Source organism: Dermochelys coriacea, chromosome 10, assembly GCF_009764565.3.
Source record: "Dermochelys coriacea isolate rDerCor1 chromosome 10, rDerCor1.pri.v4, whole genome shotgun sequence".
Lineage (NCBI taxonomy): Eukaryota > Metazoa > Chordata > Testudines > Dermochelyidae > Dermochelys > Dermochelys coriacea.
The window spans coordinates 7,337,562-7,350,802 of NC_050077.1; the positions used below are offsets into that span (position 1 = coordinate 7,337,562).

Genomic DNA, 13,241 nt, shown 5'->3' on the forward strand with positions numbered 1-13,241 from the left:
CACTTCGCTTCCCAGACTGCGGTCTGCCTCTCAGTCCTGATCGACTCTGCAAGCGCAGTGGCCCAGCCACCAACCTCCCTGCTTCCTCCACGCTCCCTCTCACCCTGGGGCTGGTTCCCCGAGATCCTGGCGTTATCCGCCCCCAAGAGCCCAGACTCTGGACCACGTTCTGCCTTCACTAACCATGAGTCCCCACTGAGTCATGGGGGTGTGCGCGGGGTGCCAGTCAGGCTCACCAGTGTCTGGCCCACCAGGACAGTGGCATCACCTCTCCCTGCAGCCACCCTCGATCCCCCTCACCCCATGTGCTGAGTCTTGACCAAGGCCCCTTGGTTCGTCCCACAGGCCCCTCACCGTTGAAGCCGTAGACATCCAAGGCCATGCTTGCTCTCTGCTTGTTGGCTGTCCACTCAAGCAGCGATGGCGGGTAGGCCCGGGCCATCTCAGGGCCAAGCTGGGACCGCAGCATGGCCTGCATCAGCTTGTGCTGGCACACCGGCTTGTAGCCATCAAAGGCGTAGTCGGAAACAAACCTACACAGGAAGGGTGGATACCGTGGGAGGGGGCTGAACCAGCAGAGTAATGCTGGGGGCTGGGAGGAGGCTGGCCCAGCAGGACATGCATCTGCACAGCGGAGCAGGACACAACCTCCTTTGACTTTCACTGACTCGCGCTCTCCAGGCAACGCCACGGGCCGCCTGGAAACCATGATGGAGCCGTGAGGCAGGGGCATGTCTCCGGCTGTGCACCCAACAGCCCCAACTTTCCAGGTGCTGATGGAATACCCTGCGCTTCATGTGCGTGCTGATGTTTCCCACTAGAAGCCAGCTCAGGGATTACAATAGCCTACTGCTGCTGTACAGCAAAAGGAGTTCCTGCTTTAGCTCAAGGGGTACAAGCCAGAGGTTTTTGGGGCAGAAGGTTGCAGGTTTGAGCCCTGTGGAGGAGCTGTATGTGAGGATGCCCTTGATTCCCATAGGATTCGCTGGCAGCTAAGGGGGCTTGAAGGAGCCCAGGATTGGGACCATCAGAGGGATGTGATTGGCCTGATTTAAGAAGTGCTGGGAACCCCTACCTCTAGCTGGAACCCATGAGAGCTGGAGGGTTTAGCCCTGTCCCATGGGCTCCCTCACAGCCTCACCCCAGCCCCGTGCTTACTTGAGCAGGTGTTTTTCCAGGCCGGCGGAGGGAGCAAAGCCACTGAGGCAGACAGCCAGGAGGAGCCAGCCCCGCTCCTCGTTGTTGACGTTTGTGTTGCGCCACACCTGGTTGGCGATCTGAGCCAGGATCTCGTCCCGCAGGCCCGGTGCCGAGAGCCCCTTCTGCACGATGTAGTTCCCAAACAGGTTCTCCTGGGTGCCACCAAGGTGTGGGTCGCCCATGAAGCGCAGAATCTACCGCCGAGAGAGGGTCCAGGAGATATGGGATACCAAGCAACGGTCAGAAATCTCTCCTTCCCTTCCCGCGACACAGACAGGCCTCCCCACTCTTTCCAGGGGTGCCCCCGGAAATCTTTCTCCTCGAAGGCATCATGAATCTCCATGAAGCCATCTATGCTGCAGCTGCTGGTCCCAGTGACATACCCAGCCCTTGCCTTTGTGCCCAGCCTGCCCTGGTGCAGTGTCACTCCCCATCCCTGAGAGGGGACAGGGCTGGCAGGCCCCTGGGCAGAGCACTGGTGCAGGAGCTGGCCCCACTGGCCGGGGGGCGGAATAGCAGCACTGGCTGCCCCAATGCCCAGGATGCCCCACTCAGACCCCAGACCCTTCCATCATGACAGGGGTGCTGCAAGGCCAAACCCGAGTGGGCAGTGTGGTGGCCGTGCTGCTGCCAAAGGTAGGCCGCATCTTCTCCCGCTCCTCCCCTTCCTCAGGGTCTCCTCTCCAGCACGGTATCTCAGGAAGAATGACGTGCAAGTGCCATAACTGTTGTTGCAGCGGGAATGAAGAAGACAAGACCCTCTCCTGCTGAAGAGCTCCCTGTCCCAGCCCCACCACCCTGGGCTCTGAGTGGGCTGGAACAGGGAGCCCCTTTAGAGATGGTGGGTCAAGATCTTTAGCATCACCTGTCGTGGGTGCTGGGCTGGTGCTGGGGAAGCCACAAGGTCCCATAGCAATGCTGTGAACTCCTGGGGGTCTTTTTCCCTCCATCCCTGCTGAAAGGCCCCTCTGAGCTTGTGCCTATGGCCAGGTCAGCAGAGTCAGGCCAGGGATCAGGAGCTGGAGGCAGGACATGAGGGGGCATCTCAGGCCTCCAGCTCAAACTGATTTATGGACTTATGCCCATTGGCCATGAATCCTCCTACCCCTTGGATGGACAGAGCCTTGCTCCCTTTCCGCTGCAATTCCCAGACTGCAAGGAGATGCTCTGGACAAACCAGAGGCCTTGGGGACGAGGCCGGGAGACGCTGTGAACGCCGACCTACCAGCTTGAACAGACTGAGTGCTTCTTGCACCAGCTTCTCCTCCAGCTGGGTCAGAGGGGATGCCAGTGGCACGGAGAGCATCCCGAACAACGGCTCCTGCGGGGCAACAGAGGACAGGTGCATTGAACTCAGCTGCAGGGATTCGGCAAAGCTCAGACTATGGGCAGCCATGAAGGCCAACAACAGGCCAGGCCCGTTGAAAGGTCCTGGCTAAAAGATCATTGGTGACTAAAGGAACATTACAAAATCCCCCAGCACTGAGCTTCCAACTCCGGCATGTTCAGCTGGGAAGTGAGGGAGGTAGGCCAGCATTCAGCTCGAGAAATACAGAATGGGTCTGTCAGACAGCGGCACCACAGGTGAGCACACTACTGCCACGAGACAGGCACAGGCCAAATGCCGAGCGAGGGGCCGTATTCTGCTCTCAGACACGGAGTGACTCCATCACTCCAGGAGCAGTGTGGAGAGCAGGACCGGGCCCCTGTGCCCCAGAAGACGCTGTGCACAATCTCCTGGGAAGAGAAACGTGTGAGTGAGGATTTGAATGAGATGACGACAAGATCTTCTGGACAAAAATGCGAACATCTGCCTGCGGATTGTGGCATCCTGCTGCATGCGTGAGACCCAAACGACGCGACGGACTAAAACAAAGCTGGTTAGAATCCCAGTCTGGGATGAGTGAAACCCAGAAGGCACATGGCATGCACAGGTCACGGACGTTGATTCAGTGATCAAAGGGGAGCCAGGATCACAGAGAAGCATGCTTCCTTTCTCCAATCGTCTCATTTTCTCTCAAAAGAGTCTCTTTAAGCTCAGGCCCATTCATAGACGCTACAATCTGCCTGGAGGCAGCCCCTTGCATCCAAGCCTCAGCGTCCTCCGTGCTCATTTACCTGGTGCTCAGCATGTCACAGGATCAGGCCCCTCCTAACTTCCCTGGGAAGTCAGTAAGCACCATCGGCCCCATTTTGCAGATGGGGAAAGCACGGGTAAGTAACTTGCCCAAGGTCATTCAGCGAGTCAGTGGCAGAGGTGGGAAGAGACTCCAGCAGTCCTGACTCCCAGGCCCCTGCTGTAATCACTTAACACTCCCTCCCACAGCTGGAGGACAGCCCTGAAGTTTTAACTCCCAGCACGCTCTCTAACTCCCAGAGACAGGAATAGAACCCAGGTGTCCTGGCTTCCGGTCCCAGCTAACTATTGAGCATCACTCCCTCCTTATACTGCCCGTTCTTTAGAGGGCGCAGAGTGACTCAGGGGGCTGCTCAGTGTCTCCCTTACCTGGAAGTGGACCCGCACGTACTTGGCCATGGGGTAGTTGTTGATGTCGAGCGGCAGGGTGAGCTGGGAGTTCGTTTGCAGTTTGGGCGCAGGGACCGGAACGACGCACTGAGCATTCATCAGCTTTTGAGCTGGGGGAGAACAGAGGCACCAGGAGTCAGTGGGGTCAGGAGGAGGAGGGACTCCAGCCCCTGCCACTGGCTTATGGAATAAAGGTGGGCAACAAACAGAAGCTCCCTGGGGGGGGTCAGCCCGGGATCCTTCGGCTCCGGAGTAGGTCAGAATCAAACCCATGTTGGCACAGTCAGGAGGCTGGGCTGAGCTCCTTCTTGCAGGGGGGCAGAGACAGCGCTTGCTGACTCTCTCTGGAGACTCCTAGACCAACGTGGCCCACCTAAACCACACAGTATTCCAGGGAAACTGAGGCCCAGAGGCCAATGACAGAACTGGGACTAGAACCCAGGCATTCTGAACCCTGTCCTTTGCTCTAAGCACTAGACAGCTCTGCCTAGAATTGAGTCTGGTTGGACTCCTGCTGCCTCCTCTCTGGGAAGGGGTCGCTCTAGTCTCTGTTTAGATGGAAGCTTGGTGCAATGTTGCTGACTTGGTTGTGGTAACAGCTTCCATCTCTAGCCGGCCTTTCTCCCTGAGGGTCCCAAGGCATTTAACAGGCTGGGGGACAGGTCCTTTTTCTCCACTGCACCTTCGTGACTCCCATGGGGTACTAGGCATACAGTAGTTGGCTAGAATTTGACCCTCCTACATTTAGGGAGCTCCTCACCTATCACTGCAGGGCAACCACCTCTGGGGTGGAGTCTGGCATCTGAGCTGCACACAAGCAGGCAGACGCTTAGCAGGGCAGTCTTGGGTGAACACCCCTATGGGATCGTCCACAGGGACAGGAGGACGGTGCTGGTGAAGCTGACTTTGCTAGTGGCCTGGATCCCCACTGGCCCATTCCCAGCTGCTCCGACCCAGCCCTCTGTGGGAAATGAGCGCTTACCTGCTGCCAGCTCCAGCAGCCCCGCCAGCTCCGCGGGGACTTGCAGGTGCGTTACATCCACCACCTCCCTCTTGGTCAGCTCCTGAGAGCAGAGCACAGAGACACCCGTCACCGTCCATGCTCTCCTCCGGTGCTGAGCTGGAGAGCTGGATGATCTAACAGGCTCCGCCCGCCCCCATCACCTCTCTGGGTCCAATCCCCTGTGCGGGGGGAGCCCAGGCTGGGCTCTCAGAACCCAGCCGCAGCAGGACCCACAGATGGAGAGACGGCCACCTGCTTCGCTCTGCAGGGCCCTGAGCCCTTCGACCATCCCAGCCAAGCATAGGGAGGAGGGCGAGTCCAGCTGACATGGGCAACAGCAGAATGTGACCCAGAACTGCTCCAATGGGCAGCTACCGTAACCCCACCCCCAGCCCAGGGCACACCTCACCCACTGCGGAGCCCAGGGGGAACACACACACACACACACACACACACACACACTGAGTGGCAGTGGCGTGCACCCCCCACCCCACAGACGTCCAACATGTGCCCTCTACCCGCACCAGCATGCATGCGCAAACGTCCGTCCCATCCACACGCCAGTGGACTCGCGCACCTGCCACTGCCCATGCTACGCACGCACTACACACGTACACGCACCACCATGCTTGCACGTGAGGCCACCAGGTGTTACCTGCTCAGCCTTTTCCTGCTCTTCCTCCGCCTGCCTGCGAGCCTCCTCCTTCCTCTGAAACCAGAGCACATTGGCACGTGGAGAGCAGCAGCGACACACACCCAGCCGGCTGCTGTGCGAATGGCTCTGGTTGCCGGGGCTGGGTCACTTGCCCGCTAGGAATCTGGCCGGGATGGGAGGGGTGCAGGAGGATGATGCGGGAATGAAGCCAAACCAGCAGGATCAGAGTTCTGTACTGCGAGGTACAGCAGGCTGGGCTGGTGGCTGGACAGCGCATGGACACGCAGGACCTGGAGGGGCTCCCCTGTTGCCAGCACCCCCTCGGCACAGCTGTGGGGGGAGCCCCAGCGCTGGGGTAGCAGGGGGCTGCAGGTTGTATTGGGGGGTATCAGCAGAGCTGGGAGCGGGAAGGGTGCCCAGCCCCTGCCTGCACCATGCCTGGCTCTATCCTCTCCCTGTCCTGAGCGCTGGAAGAAAGGCAGCAGGACCAGCCCCGGGGTCCGTCAGTATCAGAAGACAGCCCAGTGCCCACGCACAAGCGGGTACTGGGAGTGGGCACCAGGATCCCTCCTGCACATGCACAGAGGCTGCCCCTAGCTCCCCTGTGCTCGTCCCTGTTGCCCTGCTAGGCTGGGCCGGACGCTCTGGCCGGTTACTCACCGCGTCCTTGCCATCCAGCTGGAACCGGACACTCTTCATGGGCCCTGACTGGCTCCCGGGGGCACAGTGCTGCTACTGCTGCCGTGCCAGGGGCAGGGGATGTGCTAGTCCCTGCACAGCTGGCTGGGGCGGGACTCGCTGATTTGAGGCTGCTCAGTTTGTTTGCCTACAGAGCTGGCGAAGTCAAGGCTTAACCCTTCCTCCTGCGCCAGCACTCGCCTGGCCCAGATCTCCCGCCCCTAGCACAGCAGCCAGAGAGTCTCTGCTCTGAACTGGGAGCACCGGGAGCCAGATGGTGAGGAGCGATCCATGGGCAGGGCTGGGCATTAGCACAGGCAAGGCAAGTGGCCACTGGGGGCTCCTCACTCTGGGGGAGCGTCTCATACGCTCTGCAGCTCCCAGCCCTCCATCTTTCCCTTACGGCGGGGGGTCACACACGGCTGGATCTGCGCCCCCACTGCAGGCTGTCCATAGCTTCCCGAGTCCCCAGCCAGCAGGGGAACACCCCCTCCCCACCCCCAGCCAGCACCACTGACAGCGGACCAGGAGTATACAAGATGCTCTCACTTCCAGCAGCTGGCTCTGGCCCACAGGATCCTGCCCTGGCCCACGGCACTGGCGGGAGTCCAAAACCTGAATGCCTTTCCCTCTGCAATCACACATCTCTCCAGGGGCTTCTGGCACATGCCAGCATTGGGATCTCACTCCCATGTGACAGCCAGTCAACGCCCCTGTGCTGGTGGGGCAGGGAGCAGACGCACTTTCAAAGACTCCAGTCAGGTTTCGGTGAATTCCGTCAATGTCGGTGTCTCCCACACGTCTGATCAGAGTCAAACCCGCTGTGCACAATGACCCCGTGTTGCTGGCCCTGTGCAAAGCAGCTGTCACTAACACCAGCCCCGTGTGGCACAGGCCCATAGCATCCAGACGGGTTGACTGCACCAGCGCCACACAGCGCAGGAGCCAGGACAGGGGATGGATCATTTGATAAATTGCCCTGTTATCTTCACTCCCTCAGGGGCATCTGGCGCCAGCCGCCATCAGAAGACAGGATCCTGGGCTAGACGGACCATTGGTCTGACCCAGCCTGGCTGTTCTTATGTCCTTACTTCTGCCTGGGCGATTGGTAATGACATCCCTACCCCTAAATACACTCTGGATTTTCTGGGTGAATTTGGTGCTACAGCAAAAGCTAGAGACAAGGACAGACAGTGCAAGCTTCTGCCAGTGCCCCTCAATCCCGACCTGCTATTCCACCCCTCAGCCCCCCACAGTTCTGCTGTTGCCCCTTAGCCCTGACAGATGAAGCTCCCTGAGACACAGGGCCCATGGCACATCGCACGACCCCCTTCCCTCCCATCCCCTCCCCCGGCCATTCCGCCGTGCCAGCCGCTTGCTCTCACCTTGAGGTACCTCCTGCGATTCGCGTACATGTGCACCAGGGACCTGAACTTGATCAGCCTCTTTCTCAGCCTCTTGTACCTCTGCCTGCAGGGGACAGCAGCCCCGTGGTTAGTTGGGGAGGTGGAAGTCTCTATGCTAGGCCCCGTGCACAGATCCCAGCCCAGGGGGAAGGCCCCTGGCACTGCCCAAACTGCAGGAACAAATAGCTCAGCTTCGGGAAGGTGGGAAGTCAGACGCAGGGGAGGGACTCTGGGCTCTGCCCGACCAGCACTGGCCATAGGTGTGTGACACCGGAGTGCTCCTATGGCACCGAATCAGCCTGTCCCCCATTTGCTGCCGGATGCTCCCAGTCCAGCTCCCTGTCCTCCCGTCCCCAACTTCTGGCTGGAATGGTTAGGGAGAGAACAGAGATTTTCAGCCCATGCTCCAATGACAGTCGGCAGCACGGCTCGCTTGCAGGTGCCCTGCTGGTCTGGACTCTACCCCAAGGATTCTACATACATGTAACACAGAAGCTGGGGGCCCGAGCCAAACCCCACTGATGTTGATGGGAGTCTTGCCAATGGCCTTTGGATCAGGTCCTTTGGGGGGGCGGGGGTTGCCGTGGGGTGAAAGGTCGTGCCTGCTCCATAGGCCCTGACACCAGTGCAGTGGGGGCAGATTCTCCCCCTGCTCCCTGCCCCGTGGTTCGTTTTGGAACGTGTCTCTAATAGTCTATGCTCTGCCCATTGAAATGGTTTGGTTTTGCCTGGATCCTGCCTGATCCCAAAGCTCAGCGCAGGGCCACTTGAAACTCAGCCAAGGGGCGCCCCGAAGGCCTTGGGGCCTTGGTGTGGGCTTTGGTCCCCCAGTAGCTCATCCCCGCGGCCCTTCCCAAGCAGGAGAGTGAGAGGGTGGCTGGGCCCCCGCATAGCAGGACAGAGCGGCACCCCGGCGGTGTCCCACCCCCCAGCACCTGGCCAGGTAGCCCCGGGACTGGCTTTGGAGGAGGATGATCTTGCGGCGCAGTGAGCGGAAGCGTTTCTTGACGAAGAAGGCACGGGCACAGCGCTGCAGGGTGAGCACTGCCAGGTGCAGGGCACGGTCCCGCTTGCTCTCCAGCAGCTGGTACAGGTGCTCCTTCATGAACAGCTGGCAGCAGGGAGAGAGAGAAAAGGCATCAGCACCCACCCCTGCGGGGGGCAGCTTCTGACCCGCTCACCCAACAGACACCAGCCAGGCTGGGGTCTGCTCCTGCTCCACGCTCCCACTGACCTCCATGGGACCTCTGCTCCCAGTGCCAGGGGCCTGGCCCAGAGTTTGTGGGAAGGAATGGAAAGACTTTTGTTGATTTCAGTGGGGTCTGGGGCAGGCTCTATGAGAATCAGCAAAGTAGGGTTGGGCAGGGTTTGACTTAAGCCTCTGCCCTGCGTGAGCTGCATGCAGATGGCCACAGGACATCTCATTATCTCACTCTGCTGAGGGGATGCACAGCAGGGCAACCCAAGTCCAGACGCCAAGGGGTTGATGGCTGTAAGGCAGGGCACCACAGTGGTGGCCCAGGGCATCCAAAGATGCAGGGTGTTCGGGCCAGGGGGGCACTTGTCAGTTTCCATCCCACAGCAGCTCGTGAGTGGGGAGGAGAGTGTGGCCTAATGGACCCCCCACCCATGATCCCAGCAAGGCCCAGCTCCCTGGCTGTGCTTAGCTGAGGTCACCCAGCTGGGGTTCTCCTTGGAGCACCAAGGACTCTCCTCGCCTTCGAAAACTTTGCCCGCCAGAGACCCTCCCTGCAGGCGAGGAGAGCTGGTCATTGACATGGCCCGGGCATGGAAGAGCGGGTGCAACCCCAGCCACGAGCATCCCCTGCAGCAGCCCGGGGGCCCAAGTTCTGATCTCCACCTCGTGTAATCAGGGCACTAGGGGGCCAGTTTGGCAGCAGGATTTTCAGGGCTGTATCAGGCCAAGAGTACCGTCACCATGCAGGGTGGCAGCTGTGCTCGCTTCCAGCCGGTGTCCCTTTAATGCCAGCTGTAATCACCCTTGCTATGACAACGTCTGTTTCCAACTCCCAACAGGCCTGGCTATCAAAGAGGCCGTGGGCACTATGGCGAAGGGCACGTCTGAATTTCCCCATTGTGATCAGAGCCTACAGAGCATCACACGCCAATGTTACGGGCCCTACCGCCACCCGGGGATAAATCACTGGGCCCAGCAGGAAGAGTGTTTCTAGGGGACTAGATCATGCTTTGGGGAGTGCTATACAACATGGGGACAAAGATCCAGGGACCAAATCCCCAGCGACATGCAGACACTCTAAAAAAAGCACTGCATACAACAGACCCCTGCAGTTTCTGGGCTTTGACATCGGCTCAGCTATAGCAAACGGCTCCCACAGGAAACCCACCTGAAACAGGGGAATGTCTGGGGATTCCCCGACCCCTGTGGGGCAGCAGAGACCATAACCCCTCCCCCACCCCACCCCACCCCAGCGCTGGAGACGGAAGAAGATTTGGTCTGTGTAACATCTGAATGATCTGGGGAGCGGGGAGCCCGCTGCTTTGTTCAGCTCACAGCACAATGGGGCCCTGAGCCCCACTGAGCCCTCTGGCTGCTTCCAAAAGACAAGGAATAATGAACGCCCGCAATGACTGCTGACTCGCGGTGCCGCCAGCTCACGCCATTTCCACAAAAGGATTTCGGCCAGGATGGGAGCATGTCTGGAAATGGCACAAGATGCTCCCACTCTCTTGCCAATTTCATCCCCTGATTGGCTGCCTTCCCCACTGCCCTGCCTCCTGGGGAAGGGCAGCCAATCACAGCCTCCACAGATGCAGGCAGAACTCCCCCGTTGCTCTGGCCCATGAGCCAAGAGGAGTTTTTTGGGTAGGGATGAGCTGCTGGGCTCTTTTCACTTCCTCCTGCCCCTCCCTCCTGTGAGCACGGGCTCAGTTTGCTCCCTGCTCTTCCTCCCTGTCCCTCTCAATCCCTGCTACACCAAGGCTGGGAAGCGGGGCAGTGAGGAGTCCCTGCACTTGCAAGTGAGGCTGTGGGTTGTCGGGGCAAAGCTGATGTGGGGCTGGGGGAGGGACAAATAATTCATTAATTAGAATATGGGGGTTGGGGAGAAGCTGAAAGCTCTGCACCATCAAGCAAGAGCAAGAGCTTCTGCAGCAAGGCCAGAACCATCTTACTGGCTACACTAATTGTCCCACACACCTCTGCGGGGGGGGGCAGCGGGAGATCACACAGTAACTGCCCCACACGCACCTTGGCAGGACAGGGGGTGATTACACACTATAACTGCCCTACACACATGGGGAATTCAAAAATCAAAGCCAAATCAAAAACATAATATATTTTTAGGTTTTAGAGTAGCAGCCATGTTAGTCTGTATTTGCAAAAAGAAAAGGAGTACTTGTGGCACCTTAGAGACTAACAAATTTATTTGAGCATAAGCTTTCATGAGCTACAGCTCACTTCATCGGATGCATTTGGTGGAAAATACAGAGGGGAGATTGATATACACACACAGAGAACATGAAACAATGGGTTTTATCATACACACTGTAAGGAGAGTGATCACTTAAGATAAGCCATCACCAGCAGTGGGGGGGAAAGGAGGAAAACCTTTCATGGTGACAAGCAAGGTAGGCCATTTCCAGCAGTTAACAAGAACATCAGCAGTCTCTCGTTGGAGTCTGTTTTTGAAGTGATTAGATCCTGGGAGACAGGCCAGTACTTGTTTACAGACAGCCCCCCAACCTGAAGCAAATACTCACCAGCAACCACACAACAGAACCACTAACCCAGGAACCTATCCTTGCAACAAAGCCCGTTGCCAACTCTGTCCACATATCTATTCAGGGGACACCATCATAGGACCTAATCACATCAGCCACACTATCAGAGGCTCGTTCACCTGCGCATCTACCAATGTGATATATGCCATCATGTGCCAGCAATGCCCCTCTGCCAGGTACATTGGTCAAACTGGACAGTCTCTACGTAAAAGAATAAATGGACACAAATCAGACGCCAAGAATTATAACATTCAAAAACCAGTCGGAGAACACTTCAATCTCTCCGGTCACTCGATTACAGACCTGAGAGTGGCTATCCTTCAACAAAAAAACTTCAAAAACAGACTCCAACGAGAGACTGCTGAATTGGAATTAATTTGCAAACTGGATACAATTAATTTAGGCTTGAATAGAGACTGGGAATGGATGAGTCCTTACACAAAGTAAAACTATTTCCCCATGTTATTTCTCCCCCCACCCCACCCCACTGTTTCTCAGATGTTCTTGTTAACTGCTGGAAATGGCCTACCTTGCTTGTCACCATGAAAGGTTTTCCTCCTTCCCCCCCCCCACTGCTGGTGATGGCTCATCTTAAGTGATCACTCTCCTTACAGTGTGTATGATAAAACCCATTGTTTCATGTTCTCTGTGTGTGTATATAAATCTCCCCACTGTATTTTCCACCAAATGCATCCGATGAAGTGAGCTGTAGCTCACGAAAGCTTATGCTCAAATAAATTTGTTAGTCTCTAAGGTGCCACAAGTACTCCTTTTCTTTTTGTGAATATATTTTTAAAATCTCATAATATTGGGGCTAATCACATGATAGTTGGGGGTCTGATTCATGATTTTTGAACTTCTGGGGTTGGTGATACTGACTTCTGGCATGGTTCAGCAACCTTCTTCCAGGATGCCTTTGGCAGGCATGAACTGATGAGATTCATACAAACGAGTTTTGCACAATCTGAGCTTGATTATTATTATAATTAGCATTATTATTATTTGCATGGTGGTAGCATGCAGGAGCTCCAGTCAGAGACCAAGACCCCATTGTACCAACACAGAACCATACACAGCCCCTGCCCCAAAGAGCTTTCAATCTAAGCCGAAGACACAAGACAACAGATGGACACAGACAGACAGACAGGGCAGCCCCAGGAAATAATGGTAGGGTTAGGATTTAATTTTCCATATCCTGCATGTGCTAAAAGTGCGTGTGCAATGGTGTGCACATGCAAGCAGGTAAGCATTCATGCAGAGAACCCACTCTGCACACCAGGGGCCACTTGTGAGTGCCGTTACTTGATTCACAAGTGCAGTTCCATGTGCAAGCTGGGCACGCCGTTCCATGGGCATGGCTGCACGTGCATGCTGCGTGAGCACAACTGAAAATGTGACCTCAGGGCCATCATTATGGTTTAGGATTCTGCTCTGTTTGCAGACATTGACCCGATCTCCCTAACAGTCCACAAACCTTGACAAATATTGCCCGGCTGCCCAGGCCCTTCTCGGCCCTCCCTGGAGCGGCTGGTTCATGCAGGGGAACCTCCAGAGGTAGTTTCCCCTGCCAGTCCCTGCAAACAGACCCTGTGGCCCACAGGATACAAATGGTGCAGGGTTTCCCCAGGCTGAGACATCATCCCAGCCAGCCATAAGCCCTCACCATGGGCAGAATCCGTACAGCATCTTGCCCTTGATTTCCCTTCCCCTGTCCAGGCTACACAGAGATTCTTGGCCATGGTCAAAGGGGAAGGCAACAGCCGTACCTTGTTGACTCCAATGCAGTACGTGGTGGGACTCACAGCACACAGCTTCTTCAGCACCTCCACACAGCTCACACCATCTGGGGTGATGCCAGGCCGGATATCTACAAGGCACCTGTACCTATAGGGCCCCGGGAGCACAGTTAAGGCATGAGATCCAGACTCAAGTCAAGCCAAACCCTCTTGAGTAATTCCACGCACATCAGAGCCAAGAACAGGGCCCAGAACAGAAATCTGGGAGACACGC

At 57.1% G+C, this 13,241-nt stretch overlaps 1 protein-coding gene across 1 annotated transcript in view; it reads right to left on the reverse strand.

Moving 5' to 3' along the window:
* Window positions 1–13,241, reverse strand: part of MYO15A (myosin XVA) — an 83,746-nt gene that overhangs the window by 42,704 nt on the left and 27,801 nt on the right. Inside the window, exons 23-30 of the mRNA XM_043493921.1 lie at window positions 12,998–13,115; window positions 8,405–8,580; window positions 7,439–7,533; window positions 4,710–4,829; window positions 3,707–3,837; window positions 2,426–2,521; window positions 1,159–1,394; window positions 355–533 (exon numbers count right to left, since the gene is read on the reverse strand). Of these exons, the coding sequence (XP_043349856.1) occupies window positions 355–533; window positions 1,159–1,394; window positions 2,426–2,521; window positions 3,707–3,837; window positions 4,710–4,829; window positions 7,439–7,533; window positions 8,405–8,580; window positions 12,998–13,115 (1,151 nt within the window). The remainder of the gene's footprint in view (window positions 1–354; window positions 534–1,158; window positions 1,395–2,425; window positions 2,522–3,706; window positions 3,838–4,709; window positions 4,830–7,438; window positions 7,534–8,404; window positions 8,581–12,997; window positions 13,116–13,241) is intronic.